Here is a 21146-nt window from a genome sequence, read left to right as displayed (position 1 = left end):
TGCGGAAGGAGGAGCGCCTAATGTATCCTCATTTTCACGAAATACAGTTAATGCATGGCTCCTCTCATCACTAGTGTTCGTAATATCGTTCCTGTAAGCTCTTATGCAATAATTATATGCAGGGGGATGGTTGGGAATATAGGTGGTGGTGAACTTTTTCACTGTGCTATTACCAGTGCTGTAAATTCTCAAAATCATTTGAACATTTTTGATGAAAATTAGAAAAGTAGCTATTCGCTATCAAAGGGGACCTCCTCCGAATGGGTGATATCAGTTGCTTAGTCATTTGACGAAGGCATGGATCATTCTCATTTGAGAAACGCTATATATCATTCGATTGAGTGTAACCTACACACAAACGGAGCTCTGGTCGACATTCCGGCGAAAAAGCTAAGCCAACCCGACACCAACCTGACTTCTATCAAACCCCAACCCGATGTTGACCCGACATTGACCCGACATAAACCCAAAATTGACCCGACATTAACACGACATTGGGTCGACATCGACCTTAAATTAGCCTTACATTGATCCGACATCGGGTCGACTTGTCTGTTCGGGACCATTTTCCTGGATTTCTTCCATACTCCACTACTGAGCCAATACCAATGATACTGAGTGAATCAATTGACAGTGACAATGAGCTTCGAATGAGAAAGGGGCTCTTCAAATTATGGTCATGTGAGAATTCGTTTACACAATTCTGTGAATGGTTGCAGTGGTTCATCTTCAATCGAATGATATGAAAATTTACAGCACTGGTTACAAGTATCTATTATTAGCTGGTTGCATTGAGAACTAAAACTATAAATAAATCCGGAAAACTTTGAGATTAGGGCGTAATTTCTTTTGTAAACACACACTTAATTCGCCGATTTCTCGTGAATTAAAGTTCAATCTAAAAAAACTAACAACACAGACAGGTAGATGAATGATTCATTTGGTATAGTATAGTTCGCTAGATTGTGCTTTGATTCGTGAGAAATCGCTGAATGACGTGTTTGTTTACAAAAGCAATTACGCCCAAATCTCAAAGTTCTCTGGAAATGGTATTTAATGTGAAGGATGCGAAAAATATCGGAGAACGAGAAGAAAACAAACAGACACTCTCGCGTGATCATCGCCTACCTTTACTCGCTGGAAAAAAAGAAACAAAGCTGAGGGGATATTTGGTTGGTTCGAATCACGAGTACGTATGAAATGATGTGAGATGGAGAGACAAAAGATCTTTCGCGATACGAAATGAAAATTTCTCTCGCTCTACGCTTTCATGAAGTTTTTATCATCTCTCGTTCGCGAACTTTTTGTGAGAAGTTCCTTTGGGATTTATCTCTGCAATGAGCTGTGATAGAACTTTTTTTGAAAATGATTTTTCCAACACTGCTCTAGAATTTACATTGGTGAGCATTGAGGCACACACAATTTATTCCACCTAAGTACGGCTTCTGGACCACTTTGCAATCGAAGCTTATCGCAAATATTTTCATAATACTTAATGAACTGATCATTTTTATTTAGGACTTGCTATGAAAAACTACCCATTAATTTCAATAAAGTACCATTATTCAATATATCGAAGCATTTTAGAGAAATGGATTTTTTTAAACTTTTTAAATGAAAGAAAGACCGCAGGAGGCCTTTCCAGATAAACAGTCAACTCTCTCTTACTCTAACTCGATATTCTTCCTAACTCAATGGAAATCTCGGCTACTTTGACTCTTTTCCCATATAAATTTTCAAATCCTACCTCCGTAATTCGATATCCTCCCTAACTCGATGGTCCTATCAATAACGAGTTAAGGAGAATTGACTGTACCACCAATTGCAACATGAGATGGAACAACCCAATTGCAAATGCCGATAGGGGTAAGAGGTGGGACCATAATCATCATAGATTGGTCGATGAGATGCGGCAGAAAATAGCCACATTTTTTCCACGGTTGCAAAAACCAATGCAAATGATGCATTATAATCAATAGCCTAGAATAAGTCAAGGAAGCATAAAAATCATGGTGTACAACATTACTCACACATTTTTTATTACTTAATTTGACTTTGCCAACAAGCACAATTCATGTTACGTAATAAAGGCAGAAAAAGTATGCATGTAAACAAACTGACACATAAAAAAAAATCGCCAACCGCCGCTGTACTCTGACACCGTGAAAATCCAATTTTTCACACGCTGTGAAAAATGATCAACTTTTTTCCGACTCATCTCCTTTATTTTAAATTGGAATAATTTCCTATCTAACGAACGAAAACATCGGTTCAGCTTTGGCCGCAACGATGTGAAAGGACAAAAACAAATGGTTTTTAATGAGCAAAAGTTATACCCGAGGCCGCATAAATTTAGCATACTGAAAATGGAAACCTTTGAATTTTTCTGATCAAGTTCAGCAATGACGGTCGCTCATGATCATCGTCTGCAAGTGTATGTGTTACTCTGCAGTAACGATTTATCACATGTAGGTATCGTATAAAATTATATCAATTTCAAGAAGTTGCTGCAAATTGGAAACTGTCCAAATCTAGTTCAAGGGTTTTAATCGAGGTAACGGTAACACATCCAAGCAAGTTCAATTCAGTCGCTATATTTATGTGTACACAAATGGATCTGTCTTCCGTCATTCATGTAGCAAACCGAGGGAGAACAGAAATCGATTTCTGTGCCATAAAACTGGGTGAACCGTCTGTAGTGGATCTACACATAATTAACCTTTTTATCGATGTGTTCACTTGTGTGCTGGGTTCATCGATTCAGTTTCAGATTTTGCTGTGAAAACACCCTTAGCGTTTTTGTATCGTTAATCATCCGGATTGCACTTGACGGATAATTGATTTTTGTTTATTCACCATTTACCTTTTTTCGAAACCAGCCAAGCATGATTGTTATTCATGTGTGTCGCGTTCATTTCTACGAGTGCTTTTACACAAATAAAAAATCAAACGATACGTGATCCCATTTAAAATTCACCCCCTCTTTTTCGGAAGGCCCGGCACACATACATTTCAAAGTAATATTTCATGGAAATACATTAAGTTCCTTCTTCAAACCCTCCAAGTGTGATTAATCACTTCGGCTCACTTTTTTGATTTCTTAGTACAATTTTTCCCCTGGTGTGCTTTAACTGGGGAATGAATTTTGGCGTGACAGCGTGCATGTGCTGCTAAGCCTAAGACGGCGTAACTGGTTGCCACTGATGCGGTCTGCTTGTACTCTTTCTTCGTTTCCGTCCTCGCAAAGTCTATTAGAAAGAACACATCTGAAGAAGGAGTGCAACAGCAAAAAGCAGCACACAGCAAGTGTGGCTCTGTATCACCCACCACTAATACATGTGATAATAGTGATTACTTAATCGATATTTATAGCCGGAGTGGGTGGGGTGGCACCACCCACAGGCACGGGATTATACGTGGGAAGAATATGCTATAGGAAACGGAAAAATGCTGCCGAAGGATTCTTCTGAGGTCGTTATTTTTAGGGCCCTGTGCAATATCGTTGTTACTGTTGGCAACAGATATAAGTATGGGATTTTGTTTTCTATTTGGGGCATAAGTAGTTATTTCCGAAATATCCATAAGGGACCATCCATAAATGAAGTAGCATATTTTTAACCAATTTTGCTAACCTTATACATTAGACTGGCCCACAAAAGTAAAAGTTCTAATTTTCCCCGGGCTAACCCCTAGCTTTGTTCCTTTAGAGGCGAAAACCATTCTTTGAATGTTTCAGCTCATTTGATTGTAATATGAACTGGCGCTTTTAGTTTTAATTTTGTATGGGAAATTTGGATAAAATATATGAAAAAATGACATCCCTACACTCTTTCGATCATTAAAAGGTTCGCTTATTCTAGATTTGATTTAGATTTTCAAAACTTGTTTGAAATGAGTAACAACTTTGCTGAATGCTGCATCATGAATCCAGTTAGTTTGATTGATATATTTGCTTTTGAATGCATATGATTGTTTTGTATCTGAAAATTTCAACCAAATCCCCAATATAAAAAATAAACCCAAAGTGCCAGCCCGTCTTACGTCAAAAACAACTGAAACATTCAAAGAGCGGGACAAGAGTCTGGATGTTGACCTGTGAAAAATGCAAACTTTTAAATTTTATTGGTAATCTAGTTGATACGTTGCATTTGTTGGAATATACCAACAAAATGCACTTATAAATTCAAGAATGAATATCTCTATAATACTTACTGTATCTTATAGTTTAAACTGCATGTGCTTAAATTCTGAGCAAAATCGAGTTTGCTGAACCAGTTCTAAGCACGGAAGCGTGAAATAATGTTATTTCCCCACACTTTTCAACCAAAAATCCCCATATGAACTTTAAATCAAAAGCACCTGCTCGTGCGACATTCAAATGAGCTGACATTCACAGAGAGTGGTTTTCTCACTTATTGGCATAAATCTGAGGGTTGGCCCGTTGAAAAAAATGATAAAAAATTTCTCCCATATAAATGTGGGCCAGTCTACTTATACATTACTTGTCATAACTTTTGAAAACCCCCACTCCCATCAAGTTCCACGACATTTATGTATGTTCCTTAAGCGTTTTTTGACATTATTTTGAAAGATAGTTCAGCTTCACTATGAAATATTTAAAGCAGCGTTTCTCAATCTTTTCTTGAATGTGACCCACTTTGAGAGATTCCATAAGCTCGCGACCCACCAATATTGAATACAGAAGAATACAACTGTCAAGCCCGAATGAGGCGACTTTATCTAAGTTTCAAGAAAAAAATGCCTTGCTGTTTAGAAATGCGCTCACGCTTAGTAGATAGAAAGAAGAATTATGGAAATTTTGAAGATTTCCTGCAAAAAGGTGGAGAGCGATGCAAGTAGATGGATTGAGATGCAACGTATGAAAAAATATTACCTCGTATACGCTCGTGATTCGCTAGCGAGAAATTTTTGAACCACCTAATATTGAGATTTAGATATGTCGCACCCCCTGGCCAAGCCAAAACGACAATTAAATCTCCAAAATTACTTAAATATGCTAAAAAATGCCTGCAAACTAGGGTGCGTTTGTCATTTATGGCACTAGGGCTCCAGTTTTTAGCTTTTTTGTTTTATTTTTCTACTACTCAATCAATCTCTTGATTTTTTTTCCTTGATTTGTTTTCCGTCGATCTTGTTTTCCGTGCTGAGCATCATTCAAACCTCTAGTTACTGCTTCAAAGTAGCGTCCAAAATTGCTCAAAAAAAAAAAAATCAGTGTACACAAATATTCTGAATTTTCCACGCTCTAGTTTCTGAAATAAATAACTAGGGGAAATGACTCTAATGTTGGCGTATGGATCTAAGATTGGGCCCATCGCTGAAAATCTGCTATTTATCAATTTTATCAAGATAAACGCGTCATTGGGACGGTGCTAATAGATATTTTTTGGTCGCTATTGAAAATTTAGTCGATTGCTGAAATTATGTATGGGCCCAAATTAGGAGCATTTAGGCCGACTTACATCCATTTCCCCTAGGGTCCAAGACAAAAGAAGCGCTCCTAACGAATCCCCTTTTTCTACGTTTATCCGTAGGACGAAGAAAATCGAATGGAGTTTCAATGCGTTAGGACGGTATTGAAACTCATAGAACGAATTTAGAATCAAGAAGCAGTATTAGATTTTAAACAATATCTCAACAATTTGTGACTCTTGACAGGAATATTCCATTTTTTGTATAAACTCGTTCGGACAAGAGAGGTAAAGCGCAGGTTGTGCTTAGTAGGACGGAAATTAGATCAAAACCCCTATTACTTTTTACCCTTCTTACAAAGAAGGGTATAGATATCACTTGAAAAACCGACTATCGATCCGAGGCCCGGAGGGCCGAGTGTCATATACCATTCGACTCAGCTCGACGAGATCGGAACATGTCTGTGTGTATGTGTGTGTGTATGTATGTAACGAAATGAATGCGCTCACGTTTCTCAGCAACCGCTCAACCGATTTGGACAAACTCGGCGCCAAATGATAGGTCTTGGGGTCCCATTGAACGCTATTGAACGGTTTTAGAATCGGTGAACCGGTTCCGGAGATATGGCCGGAATAAGATCCGGTGAATATGGGCCTTCACGCTGGATTTAACGGAAAACGTATCAAAACCATCATGCGACACATCAAATTACTACAGAATTCAAAAATAAGATCAATGCAAGTCGTGTTAAGTGTTCCAGACCACATTGGACACACTTGGACATGTTCCGGGTACCCCGGGGAAGTTGCTTGAATATGAATTGAATTAAAACCCATTAAATCACATTAAAATACGATGATAAGGTGATTGGTAGCCTCACCAAATAGACTACACCCGGATATATTCCGGGTACCCCCAGGCAGTGGCGTAGCGTCACTGGATGACACGGGGGTGGGGGGCTTGGTCACTGATAATGACAATAAAATAAATAAACTTGAATAAGTAAGAAGGGTCTGATCACACCATAGGTGGATAAATTCGGGTTTTTTCCTTGATTTTGTTTTGCATCGATCATCGATATTGTCAAATATCGTATTGTCAATTTTCCTTACAATATTATCAATACAAATATTGACAACATTAATTACAACACGCTAAAGCGCTCGTTACACGGGTCAATATAGTGATAGTAAATGGTCATACTGACAATATTATTTAAATGGTCATATTGATGACGATGTACAGTGTATCGCAAAATTGAGCGTACACCCTAGTGGAACATTTTTTGAAACATTCTGATTTTTTTTTAATCTTGGTTGGTGGTTAAACAGATTTCTCGTTTTAGTTTTACGCTTCATTTGAATAACCTGTATGAAGTTAGATTTCTTTTTAGTAAAACGCGCGATTTAAAGGGCGAACACGAAATTATTGCGACACCGAAAATGTCATGCCAATTTTCTTATAATGTTTAGAATCAAACCAAAATTTTAGGGTAGTTTTAATATTTACTTCAAAAATCAAAAGAAAAGTTAATCGATGGAGCCTTGAGTGTAAAATTGAACGCATTTTCGCTTGATGCCCTCCATCAAAGTCTTTACAGTGTCATCCGGTACCAGTTTCTCAGTTTTTTTTTCCATTTTCTTAACATGTCCTTCTCGTCTTTGACTGTCTTCTTGCTCTTCCGAAGTTCCCGCTTCATTATTGCCCAGTACTGCTCCACCGGGCGTAGCTCCGGACAGTTTGGCGGATTCATGTCCTTTGGAACAAAATGGACAGAATTGGCCTCATACCACTCCAGGACACATTTAGAATAGTGGCATGATGCCAAATCTCAGATTTGTAGATCTCGCCATTTACTGTGCCCTTTGTCACGAAAGGCTCACTCCTCAGTCCGCAAGAGCAGATGGCCTGCCAAATGAGATATTTGGAGGCGAACTTCGACATTTTCTTCTTCTTAAATTTGTCGTCCACATCGAACTTGCTCTTGCCGGTGAAAAACTCCAACCCCGGAATTTGCTTAAAATCGGCTTTTATATACGTTTCGTCGTCCATCACACAGCAGCCATATCTTGTCAGCATCTTCTCGTAGAGCTTCCGTGCCCGAGTTTTAGCCGTCGATTGTTGCCGCTCATCGCGGTTTGGGAAGTTCTGTACCTTGTATGTATGTAGTCCAGCTCTCTTCTTTGCATTCTGGACGTAGCTCTGCGACATGCCGATCTTTTTAGCCAAATCACGGCTTGAGACGTTGGGATTTGCTTTAATCATCCGCTTCACCTTTCCCTCCGTCTTTTTGTTCTCCGGTCCCGGTTTTCTTCCAGCTCCTTTGCCGTGGTCCAACGTCAACCGCTCCTGGAACCGCTTCAACACTCTGGAGACGGTTGAATGGTGAATGTTCAACATTTTTCCCAACTGCTGGTGCGACAGGTCAGGAAATTCCAGGTGTTTTGAAAGAATTTGTTCTCTCAACTCGCGTTGGTTCACCTCCATTTTCGTTGAATCGAAAAACACGACTTCGAGTTTGACAGCATGTACACAATACACATCAATGAGAAAGTGTGCAAAATTTGGTTGATTTTTACCCAATGGTAAAAAATTATGCCCTGTTGAATGTGTCGCAATAATTTCGTGTTCGCCCTTTACAACTGTTTACCTAGTGGACGAATTTTATTAAAATTAGTGGAATATGAATAGTCTTTATTATTACTAAAAATGAGCAAAATTTCAAAACGTTTAGTTAATTACATTTCAAGATATTAAGGTTTTTCAAGGAAAACGCGTTTTTCTCAAACAACTCTTGCTTTTAATAATCGCAACCAAATGAGCCCAACATTGCGGTTTTGAAATTAAAAAAAGCTTAGAACTTGGTCTTTATTTCCAAATTTTTACAAGGTGAAAAAAAATCAAAATGGCGCCCGTGGTCACGTTTTGAGTAAGTCAGTGTACGCCTGGAATTGTCAAACTGCGTACAGCCTGGTACCTCAGGATCGATCTGAAACACAACACGATTAATGAGGCTTTAAAGTGAACTAAATTCATTGGATGAATGACCTACGAACGGATACAAAAACTTCAAATTTGACGAAAGGTGCGATCTCAAACTTTTTGGTCGATTTTTCACAACTTTTTTCCTTTTTAAGGCTTCAGAAGAATTTGTAGATTTTATTGGTCATTCCTCCAATGAAAAGGTTTTCTTTCGAATGGTCAAAAATTGAACCGTTTTCAGATGAGGTTGTACGCAGCTTCGAGAAATCATGTTTCGAGATAAACGCGTTTAAAGCCGAGAGCGTCCCATGGCGGCCGGGACGCCGCATCGAACAATGGCCTTTAGCAACTTTTCTTGTGCGTGGATCGAAAAACCCTTTCAACACAATATAGTAGACACTTTTCCTTTTCAAAAACTGCAATAACAAAAGAATCGATCTTTCGAAAATTTTGAATGAGAACCTCCCCTTAAAGCTGTTTTTTTCTAAAAGTTAAGGATATTCCTACGCTCAATTTTGAGATACACTGTATGTATTACAAGTCCGCGGAATTACTGCTCACGCAGAATAACCCACGTTCACGGTACATCCACTGGCGTGCGCAGCCCTCTTCATTTGGGGAGGCCCACCTTCCAAAAGGGGGCGCTTCATAGCTTTGAGGGCGCCAATAATTTTGAAGAGTTAATATTTACTTACTTACATTTTCCTTGCTTTCCAGATTTTCAATAGCTAACCATTAAGCTAACACTAAGTTTAACGCGGTTTCACAAGAATGACCTTCCTGGTATCCCAATTGTTCCGGTATCAACAAACAGTTACTATTTAAATATTCTAACAGCTGGCCTTTTACAACAAGTTCCAACATTTTCTCTAATGTGTGCAACATGTTGATGGGACAAAACTCTTCGGCTTTAATCGTCCCAGCCAGTTTTTGTACAGGAACTAAAAATTCTTTCCAAATTTGCGGCACGTGCCCAAATTGCAATGATTGATGAGGTCCAGCAGAGTGTGTCGAATGACATGAAAGCAATCTTGAATAACTCTAGCATTAACATTATCTGCTCCAGCCGTTTTTCCTAAAAAAACAAATATTTTTAAGTTCATCTAATGTAATTGGGTGAAAACCATCAAATCTACAGTTCCTATTAATCTTCTGTTTTGTTTCGTCCGGTACATCGACCAGTTCAATAGATTGATTGATCAGTGAAACGCTCTCCACGAAATAGTCATAAAACTTAGAAGCAATTGCTGGTTCTAACTGTTCTAATATGGGTCATTCCAGCTCAAGGGGGTACATAACCTGTGGTCTTTGTCACCGATTTGAGCCAAACTTGACCAAAACGCTTATTTTGGCATTCTGAACAAACGCATTTTTATTTTGCTCCAAAGTGCCTAGATCCTTCTGGGCTACACCCCTGCGCTTTCGAGATTTTTAAAATTTCAACCTTCATAAGAGATTAATCCAAAACCAAATAACCTATTTGTGATCTTAGAACGTCAATTTGAAGGTTTTTTAATTTAAATTATTATAAGTGCTCCCACATTTTGTTATCGTTATAGTAGCTACAGTAAACAGGCTGATTACCGGCAGGTATCGAAATTGTAAAAAATGGCCTATTTTCATCATGGGCGGGATTTTTTATTTCTTAATATTTTGGGCTCAAATATTCACCACACTTTGAAAAACTCTTCTACTTGATGCGTTTTCAAGGGCAAATGATTTGGACAAATAGCTTTTGAGATATAACCAGATGAGTGAGAGGTAGTTTTGCGCATTTCTGGTGAAAATCAATGCTTTTTAAATTATTTTAATTTTTCTTGAATTCCTTCACGCTGATGGCATAATAATAATTGGATGCTATTTTTCACATGTTGTGGGAAATCGTAACAACCTTATTTATTTACTTCTGTCCATAATTTAATTATGGTCGAAAAAGTGAAAAATACGTTTCTATGGGATACAGCCAAAACGTGCTTTAGAAGTACGACGAAATTAGATAGATTAGCAGCTATACAAAATTTCAGTTGTGGATGACTGCTTCAGGTACAACTGATTCTTTGACATAAATAGTGTGTGTGCCTCGAATGTGACAAACAAGCAGCAGCTTTATATCATAGAGGTAGTTCTAAGACCACAATGCCCCGAAAATAAAAAATAAAATCAAATTCAATAAAAGACCTCTAGTGGCCCCCTGTTGCATCAGAGATATTTGAAACCACAAAACATGAATATCAACAAAGTAAACAAGAAAAAAATTCAATTTCAATTCAAATTCAATTGCTTCAGAGACATTGAATCCAAAAATCACAATTTCATCAAACATTACAAACGCTTTTCAGTTGCATAAGTATCATCAATGCATGAAATAAAACTCAAACAAAGATTCGTAGCACCCCCTGTTACGAACCAACAATGCTGAATTCTGGAATCTATCTTAACACCCTGTAGAAGCATGCATATCATCAAAGTAAACATATCAAATTCCATTGAAGACCCTTTAGCGCCCCTGTTTCTTCAGTGACATTAAAACCAGCATTTCCAATTTTATCAGACATTTCAAGCGCCTTTCATTTGCATAAGTATAATCATAAGTATTTTAATAGAGACTCCTAGCGCACCCTGATACAAACCAATAATTACAATTTCAGGAAACCAAAAATAAAAAATAAAATCAAATTCAATTAAAGATCACTTGCACCCCTGTTACTTCAGGGACATCAAAACCAACATTTCTATTTTCATGAAACATTACAAATACTTTTCAGTTTCATTAATATCACCAAAGTTATCAAAATATCAAATTCAAATAAAGACCTCTAGCGCCCCCTGTTGCAGCAGAGATATTTGAAACCACACATGCAATTTCCCCATTTTAAAACGCCTTCCAAAGCATGCTCATGATCAAAATAAAACAAAAAAAAATCAATTAAAGACCCCTAGCTCTGTTGCTTCAGTGACATTAAATCCAACAATTACAATTTCGTCATACAAAAGTTTTCCAATTGCATTAGTATCCAAGTATGAAAAAAAAATCAAATTAAGATTCTTAGCGCCCCCTGTTACAAAATTCCAATTTCAGGAAACGAAAATTTAACAATAAAATAAAATTTAGCTAAAGATTACTTGCTTCAGTGACATTAAACCAGCAGTTCAAATTTCATCAAACATTACAAACGCCTTTCAGTTGCATAAGTATCATTAAGGTATCAAAAAGAAATTAAATTAAGATTCCTAGCATCTTCTTTTGCAAATCAATAATTACAATTGCAGGAAACAAAAACTAAACAATTAAATGAAATTCATTTTAAGACCCCAAGCGCCCCTTATTGCTTCAGGAACATTAAAACCAACATTTCCAATTAATTCAACAATTTTAAATGCTTTTCAGTTGCATTAGTATCACCACCAAAGTATAAACAATATCAAATTCAGTTAATGACCCCTAGCGCCCCCTGTTGCAGCAGAGATATTTGAAATCACACATCCAATTTCCCCATTTTTCAAACGCCCTCCACAAGCATGCTCATCATCAAAATAAACACAAAAAATTAAATTCAATTAAATACCCCTAGCACCCCCTGTTACAAACCAACAATTCCAATTTCAGGAAACAAAAATTAAAAAATAAAATCAAATTCAACTAAATACCCCTTGCACCCCTTTTGCTTAAAAAAAATTAAAAGGAAAAATCAAATTTTCTCAAACTAAATATTAAATTAAAAAGAAATAAAAATAAATACTCTTAGCGTCCTATAATGCAAACCATTTAAATTTAATGGAAAAATCAAAACGCCTTCCAAAAGCATGTATATAATCAAAGAAAAAACATTTAAAATCAAATTCAATTAAATAACTATCAAATATTACAAACGCCTTCCAGTTGCATTGGTATAATCAAAGTTTGAAATAAAATAAAAATAAAGACTCCTACACTAATAAAAATACAATGATTATTTTGATGTGTCCCACACATAAATTTTTGCAATGTGATAAACAAATGATATATATGTGTCAGACACATAGTTCTTATGTGTACTCATGAAATTCATGTGTAACCAAACATGCTATTCATGCCCCCTTTGCGTACGCCACTGGGTACATCCTATGTTAGTTAATAAACTGGTGATTAGTCGACATTGATAATGATCAATAGTAATTTTCCAAAAAGTATGAGAAGATTTTCATCATGATAAAACTAGTGTTTCATTATGATATGGGTAAAATTAGGTAAACATTGTTGTTCTAACTATTTATTCTATAAATCCTGTAAATTAATTTAAAATGTGCAAGTATAAGTAAATTTTGGGTGAAAATTGGTTTCCTATATATATCAATTAAAACAGGACTCCGCTGTTTGGTAATTTTTGAACTGCGGAACTGTTCGGTAAAAGTTTACACAACTGTGAAAAATTTAAAAATTATAAACCTCATTCAATGATACAAATAAAATTTGTCGATTTTATTGATTTCCTTCGAGTAACGGCTATTTGAAATTTTACCAACCTTTTCAGCTGTTCAAAAACTCGGCAAAATTTACCGACTTCGGTGATCCGAATTCATTCAGTGTGTAGCTAGTATTTTCTATACATACAGGTTTAGCAATCGTTTCTGTTTGGACCCGAGTGCTTTTTTTGTTGATCCATGTTTCTTGTGTGGGGAAATTTAGACAAGTAATATTGATCTTAATACATTGGGTAAAAAGGCCTCTAACGTTTTGTCATTAATGTTGTCAATATTCCCAACAAACAATCGCCTATTGAAGAAACGACTTTTTGACGATTTTATTCAACTGCATGCTTAATAATGCTTGTACAATTTTTAATAATAGCTTCTATTCAGGCTTTGTTCACACAAATCTGGAGAATCTATTCAACCACAACATTCAACTACTTGTTGTTGAATAAACTGTTTCGAGAAGCTTTTATTTGACTTACATGAGTTGTAACAGAGCTTATTCGATCAAAATTTTGATTATTCAGCAATTATTAGACATAATTGTTTACTTCAACAGCGATGCTGTATACGCTTGGGCTATCAGAAGAAGTAACGTTTAATAAGACACTATTATACATTTATTAAACGATTATTCAACTGCGAGTAAATTTACTCGAACAATAAAAACGTCTGTTTAGTGATTGTTTGCATTTTTTCTGATGAAGCACGGCGCGGCGCACCACACAAATATTAGAAAATTTATTAAACACATTACAACAACATGTCGTTGCATGGGATTCGAACCATCTACCTTCCGATCAACAGCCGCTTGCCTTGTCATCTGAGCTATCCTAGAATACATCTTATGGGCAGCTCAATAACCAATAAAAGCTTGCTTGAAACTGAACACCTATCAACATTCCTGATAGCAATTCTATGGCTATATCTCCTTCAAGGTGCAGCGGAAATGATTAATTCGTTCGTCGTTGTCTTACTTTAGTCCATCTCTTTCATCTCTCCAATTTCCAAAGAAAGGATGCTAGGTTATATTTTTTAAACTAGATCAGTGAATTCATTGTCGTGAGTGATGTGATCGATGATAACGATTTAAATTGATTAGATGAAGAGCACAAATAAAAACAGGATTGTGCTTGGGATTGAACTCGCATCCTTCTACTTAGAAAGCAGAAACGGTAACCACTACACAAGACTGAAGTAGTGTTGTGGAATAATGAATACGTCGTTTATAAAGCATTTACAAAGCATGCGATTACAACAAGGACGCATAGTGGTACAAGAGCTATTATGCTGACTGTATCCACCTAAATTCAGCAATATTGTAAAGCAATACAATGAAATCTAATAATGAAGCTAGAAAACATTTATTGGACGTCTAATTAAGCATGTTATTAAATCAATTGAAAAGTGTCGAATTAAAGCATCGATGTATGTGCAAATTACACTTATTCAGTTTGTTATTAGATCAAACTTCTGGTGTAGAATCGAGAAGACAGTGAACGTTTATAAAGCTTTTAATAAGTAAATTAATCAGATCAGAGCAAACAGCGGAACAAATGTGCACCGATCGATCTCAATGAGCTTTTTTCAGCACATAATTCGATAACCCGTTTTATTCAGCATTGTAAACTGTTATACAGCATTTCAATATATATGCTTATTTGTGACTCTGAATGGTTTCTTGGGTTCGTATATTGATGATATTGACGGCGAAATTGACGGTTTATGGTCAATAAATTCTGAGTATTGACAAAGTGAAATTAAAATCAGCTTTTCGTCAATACTTGTCATCAATCATCGTCTTCAATATCACCTTTTCAATAATATTGTCAGTATGTCAATTTATTGTCAATATATTGATATGTGTAATGGGCGCTTAACATGAACTCCAGTTTTGTTTCTCTCGTAAAAAGGTGTTCAACGCTTCATTTCTATAACGCCTAGCTAGACTATCAGCAAGAAACAAAAATAAAATAGTAGCACGCTTAGAAGCAAAGGCTGGCTGTGGATCTTCTCGTCGTTGCTTTGCTCATCGCTTTCAATGTAAGTAACGTTGATTTTCTTGTTAAACGTAACCTCATTATGGCTTTCAATCCCCTTTCACGAACACTCTATCATCGCTCTTTCAATTTGTTTAAAATGCGTTATAATCCCGTTCTCGTAAATCTTTTTTAGATAAATATGTGGATGGAAGATAAATTAATCATATTACGTGTAATCTTCAAGTGTTTTCACGTGAGAAATGCTTTAAAGATCTTTTTTTAATTTTCCGTCTTATAGGGTTTTTGATCTAATTTCCGTCCTACTAAGCACAACCCGCGCTTTACCTCTCTTTTCTGAACGATTTTAAACAAAAAATAGAATATTTCTGTCAAAGATGACTTGCAAATTTATTCACCTTTCCATACGTACCGTTGGATTTGATAAAGAGTCACACATTGTTGAGATATTATCTAAAATCTAACACTGCTTCTTGATTCTAAATTCGTTCTACGAGTTTCAATTCCGTCGTAACGCATTGAAACGCCATTAGATTTTCTTCGTCCTACGGATAAACGTAGAAAAAGGGGATTTGCTAGGAGCGTTTCTTTTGTTTTGAGAACAATGAGCGTAAATATTCATACAATGCGCTCTAACAGTATTTATGTTGTAGCTAATGAACTAACGCATCGGAACAAACCTATTATTGATTTGTGCACGGTGAAATCATTGATATTATTGATCTTTTCTGATCGATAGAACGGGCGATTACGACGAAGTAGCGCTTTACCCTACGTCATGAAACCTCTGTTGATGTGTTTCATGAAAAGCCTAGTATACAGATCGAAGCGAAACGAAAATTGAAGCACACGAAAAATCATGAAATTTCGCTAGCGAAAAGGTTGTGAAAAAATGTTTGTGGAACATTTTACAGTTTCCTTTTTTCGCAGTTTACAAGTCATGTGAAACGAAATCGATCAGTTTACACCTCCGGTGAAGCGAAAATCTGACAGATACGCTCTTTCTCGAAACGTCAACTTTTCGCATAGCTGCTGCTCTTTTCGCTAGCGCTGCATGCGCGAAAAAAAAATAAACGTAATCGAAAAAGATACGATCCAGGGGGGCGACCCCGGCGTAGTGGTTAGCATCCATACCTCTCACGTCAAAGTCACGAGTTCAAATCTCACCCCCGGACAAGTCACGAATGACCCAAGAGCGTTAAAGTGACTATAATAATAAAAAAAAAAAAAGATACGATCCACAAAATTAGATTTCGTTGGATCGTATCTGTTTACAGTTCAAAGTGAAGTGAAAAATTTGCCAATTGCGTTTTTCACGCAGGTGAAAAATTTAGTATTTTGTATGAGGTTTTCGCTTCGCTTCGATCTCTATACAGGCCTAAAGCTGGGGGGGGGATGTGCTGTCAAATCAGCCTACTGATCATCTTGTATGAAACTGGTTCCAAACGTAAACAAACGCTGTAGGTTTCTTATGGCTTGTTTACGTTTGGAACCAGTTATGCGAGGTAGGCGACGATTGTTCGTATTTGACAGCCACCTCCCCCCCTTGGCCTAAAGACGATACTATCGAAGTCGAACGCTCTTTCGCTTGTCCGTTTCACCGAAGCTTGAAAGAAAGACAAATGCACAGTGGTCCAGAATGCAGATTTAGGTGGAATGATATGTTTTGAGCCTGAAATTGAAAATTTAGACTAAAAGTCTCTTGTACAAAGTTGTTCCTTATAGTTAGGCCCTCATTTTTATGACAATGAATTCTAGGGTGGTACTTGTAATCATTAAAACCAAAAATCTAACTTTTTTGTTTGAATAAATTAAGGTATACATTTATAGCTGAGCTAATTTTAAGCAACTCTGTTAAAAAAAAACTTTTGTGCATCTCTTAAATTTACCGATTTAAAGCTATTTTCTTGAATTGAGTTAGGGTGTCTCTGAAAAAACAGTTGTTTTGCTCTAGTTTTCTTATTTCAAATTTTTCAGTAAAGGTGTCGTGGAATAGCTTTTAGATCTTTAGAAGACACACATTTTTGGTGCACAGAGCTTGTCGGTATCTTTCTCCAATCAAAAGTTATTGACGTTTTTCTACTAAAAATATGCCCTTTTTAAATGTTAATATCTCTGGTTGGGGCAAACAAAAATAAAGTTTTTTTACGTCATTTGAATGGACGTATGTTATTCTCAATAATGCGAAAAAATTAGAGGTAAGTTATTTTTTAAACTCGTATAAAATCAATTTGAAGTTATTCATATTTTTTACTAAAACTGGTTGACCGTAAAAAAACTTTTTTTTTGTTTGCCCCAACCAGAGATATTAATATTTTAAAAGGGCATATTTTTAGTAGAAAAACGTCGATAACTCTTGATCGGAGAAAGATATTGACAAGCTTTGTGCAGCAAAAATTTGCGCCTTCTAAAAGTTATTTGGAGACACCTCTGCTGAGAAATTTGAAATTAGAAAACTAGTTCAAAACAACTGCTTTTTTAGAGACACCCTAACTCAATTCAAGAAAATAGCTCTTAACCGGTAAATTTAAGAGATACAAAAAAAGTTTTTTTTACTAAGTTGCTTAAAATTAGCTCAGCTATAACTTTGCCGAAAAATACATACCTTAATTTATTCAAACAAAACAGTTAGAGTTTTGATTTTAATGATAATAAGAACCACCCTAGAATTCATTGTCATTAAAATGAGGGCCTTACTATAAGGAACAACTTTGTAGAAGAGACTTTTAGTCTAAATTTTCAATTTCTGGCTCAAAAAATATCATTCCACCACATTCCACCTAAATCTGCATTCTAAACCACTGTGCAATGGAGCGACGGGAGAAAGAGAGAATGCTGCGAAGCATCGATTTGGTCGATTGGTCGAAGCTGATATTGTGACGCCCTGGTCATGATCCTTATTCCACTTAGTCTTTCTTCTTTAGCTTTTATTACGTCCTCAGACGGCTCTCAGCATAGTGTTCTTTAAGAACATTCACAGTTTTTAATTGATAGCTTTCTAAGCCTGTACCATGTTTTCATTAGTATTATTGTGTAGCTAGTATCATCATATTCTATGCGTAGGAAAGTCGAGACATTTTTCAACCCAAAAAATTCACAGAGCGGACCGAGAATCGAATCCAGCCGCGTCCACCATGGTCTTGCTTTATAGTTGCGTATTTTCCGAGGGAGCTATGCAAGACCCTTAATCACAAAAAAAAAACTCTGAATTAACGACTGCAAACTACTTGAAAATTGATAATTAAAGGGTGGATTAATGATTGAAAGTCCCATGTAGAAATAATGTTGGTCGTTGGTCCAATGTGCGGTTAGTCAATCTCTAACTGTTTATATACTTTACTATAATATATTATTGTGATAATAAAATTATCCATCCTCGATGCCATAACGACCCTATTATGTTAATGGCAACTACAATCAAAATTTAGGTTAATTGAAAATGCTACAAAAATACATTCCTAGATGTGTACTTATGTACGACTGGCACACTTCTCAGCGACATTGAATCCCATTTCCCAGTATTCTCTGCAGAATAAATCATATAAAAATCAACAAGGTTATCATCCGCCACATAAACGTACGCCATCATGGAAGCACATGCTGCCGGGAAAGAATACGTATCAACCGGTATAGAACCACCGAACGTGAACAGCCATTTCAAGCGGTGGATAATAAAGTGAAAGGATAATCACATTCAAACAAGTAAATTCCTTTCTCATCTCCTTCCAGCCCGAAGTAGTGAAACAACATTTTTAAGTAGAAAAAATGAAATAATGTTCAAAACCCCCCTACAGTACACTGCTTGGCTTTTACTGAGCTGAAGCCTGAATTACAAAAAAGAAATAAAAAGTAGAATGGTATGAAGAAAAATGTTTCTGCAAAACTATCCTTCTGAAGCGAACAGCGAGATGCCTTCCCTCACCATCATCGTCAGGAAGGTCGGAATCGTAGCGCCCGTAGAGAGCGGAGAACTTGAACGAATAGTGCTGCAACATGTCGGAATACGTTTGCTGCATATTGCATAAGTAAACCCGCGGGCAAATCTCCTGCTGTTGCACATCGGTGGAAGAGGAACGGACGAGGGCAGTGGCTCTGGTGTTGCCAGCGCCTGCAAGCGGTTGGGAAATTTTAGGGATGTTGCTGGTGATGAAAAGAAAAGAAAGAATAAATTGAAATTGAAATCAATGCAAGAGCTATCCTTCCCCGAAAATATCTTCCTAAGTAGTAGCTGGGACATCCTGTTGATCCAGGGGACTGGGAATCCTGGTGAACACGGGGTGCCATTAGTCCCTATTTCCGGGAGATAGCGGAACAGCTCCAACCGCCTTGGGCTGCAGTAATGCGTCCTCAATTTATCCTCATTTTCCTCGTTGTGCCATCATGTTCTACAATGTTCTACATTCTTCGGAATTAACATATACATGTAGTAGTTGGCAGTACGCTGTTCACTTCAGTCCGTGTCTCGGTCGCACGCTTATCGATTCCATGAGTTGAATATTAGATGAGACATTTGCCCTCTGCCATCCTGAATGGCTTCCTTTGTGAGCGGCATGGCTGGTATAAAGGCAGAACAAGGTTTCTTCAGATTTATCGACCAGAACCGGGCTTGGGCATGGAGCGCGAACAAGTTTCAGATCTGCGAAAGGTTGATTCACATGTTCACATTCGCCTTTCCGTTTAATAGGGCTCAGTTTGGCGTGCGGTGGAAATGGGTCATTGAGAAAGTGAAACGATAACTGCAGTTTGCCGTTCGTCTTGCGGAACAGCTCACGGAATCAATAGAGCAGAGGTAACTTTTTCTCTACCCCTTGATCGTTAGGAAAATCAAATGTTTTTTGTTTTTGTGACTGGATACTGCACAACAAATGACAAACAGCTATTTTGAGAAATCAGATGTGTTCTGTTTATTTGGTGTTCCCATCTACATAATATAACATAAATCGTTCAAATGGGAATTCACATTCGCATTGAGCAAGTTGCACAAATTAGTAGATGGTACATGTCCTAGTCCGCTGTTAAAGAGTTCTGCCTCCTCCGTCCATTACCGTATTTTGACCTAGATTTTGGGATTGATCTTAGCTTTTTAGATGTAGATAGCGCACTTTCTCCAACAATCGAGGACTGTCCTGGCCACGTACATGCAACTGCTGGAGATGGGAAATATTGTTATTTGAACGCTACTTAAGTGGAATGCAGAGAATTACATCCTCTCATAAGGAGTTTGAAGGTTCATAAGTGAGGAGGGTTAAGTCATAGGATGCGTTCGGTAAGTTTTGCTGGCAGATGTGTTATAGCAATCAATGAAATACTGGATAGGAAAAAAAAATTAACTCCCCACCTTATGCTCAGTAAGCAGAAATGGTAACCAAATCTTTCAAATGTTAATTATTGAACATTTAAAAACAATAACAAATGGATTCATCTGAAACTTTCCATATGCTGCACAGTTCGAAAAAGTAGTGTAAATTTCTGTTCAATATGTTGCACATAAATGGAGCATCACATATTATACAAATTTACATTATAAATCGTGTAATGGTCTGAGACATTTCATACAATGTTTCAACTGTTGCAACATTTTTTGCAAGCTGCTGGTTTGCGTTAATATTAGTTTTTACCCACCATTACATCACAAGTAAAATTCAGATTTTTTGCTGTGTGCAGCAAAACCAGCGCTAAGGTCTGTTCCCGGAAAAATGAGACACCTATAAAGTGCTACAGCTCTTCAAAACTTGTATGTCATTATTACATGATCACTCCCCCCAAACTACGTAGCTCTAACTCACTTTTTTTGAAGATTGAAAAAAAAAATCTCAATCAATCATATCATCAGGCAATTTTCTACAGAGATGGTGCTGTTCCGCTGGTAGGAAGTAATTCAAATCTCCATAAAATTGAGAGAAGTGGGAATAATTCGCTTTTGATGCATATTCAGGTCAAAAAAGAGAACGACAGCCTAAGGAAATCATTCATGGACTTTGTCCCTTACTTATTTTAGAGATGAACTAGCCTATGGCTAAAAATCTCCTAAATAAAGACAAAAAACTTCAATTATTTTCCCGAAATTATTATTAAACAAGCTACAATTAAATAAAAATGATTTTTCCCCATACAGTTTATCCATTTTTATTACCAGTCTCCAGAGAGCCAAAAAAAAAAAGTCAAAATTTGAGAGAGAAAATTCGCTCCCATGAGCTCAATATCTCAACATGCCATGTATATTGAAGACACTCTATGTATGATTTCCCTCTCACAGACTTCAAAATAGAGTACCTGACA

General features: G+C 36.8%; 1 protein-coding gene and 1 long non-coding RNA gene across 2 annotated transcripts in view; one reads left to right on the top strand and one right to left on the bottom strand.

Moving 5' to 3' along the window:
- Nucleotides 1-21146, top strand: part of LOC135698025 (uncharacterized) — a 132685-nt gene that overhangs the window by 23271 nt on the left and 88268 nt on the right. The window lies entirely within an intron of this gene.
- The window catches only part of LOC135698031 (uncharacterized), a 77294-nt gene that overhangs the window by 3172 nt on the left and 52976 nt on the right, over nt 1-21146 (bottom strand). Inside the window, exon 6 of the mRNA XM_065217900.1 lies at nt 18790-18975. Coding sequence (XP_065073972.1) covers nt 18790-18975 — 186 coding nt within the window. The remainder of the gene's footprint in view (nt 1-18789; nt 18976-21146) is intronic.

The sequence above is a fragment of the Ochlerotatus camptorhynchus genome, unplaced genomic scaffold, assembly GCF_037179485.1.
Source record: "Ochlerotatus camptorhynchus isolate MF236.1 unplaced genomic scaffold, CSIRO-AGI_Acam_v1.1 ptg000081l, whole genome shotgun sequence".
Lineage (NCBI taxonomy): Eukaryota > Metazoa > Arthropoda > Insecta > Diptera > Culicidae > Ochlerotatus > Ochlerotatus camptorhynchus.
The sequence above is the reverse complement of the archived record's forward strand: the minus strand, read 5'-3'. Positions and strand labels throughout refer to the sequence as shown.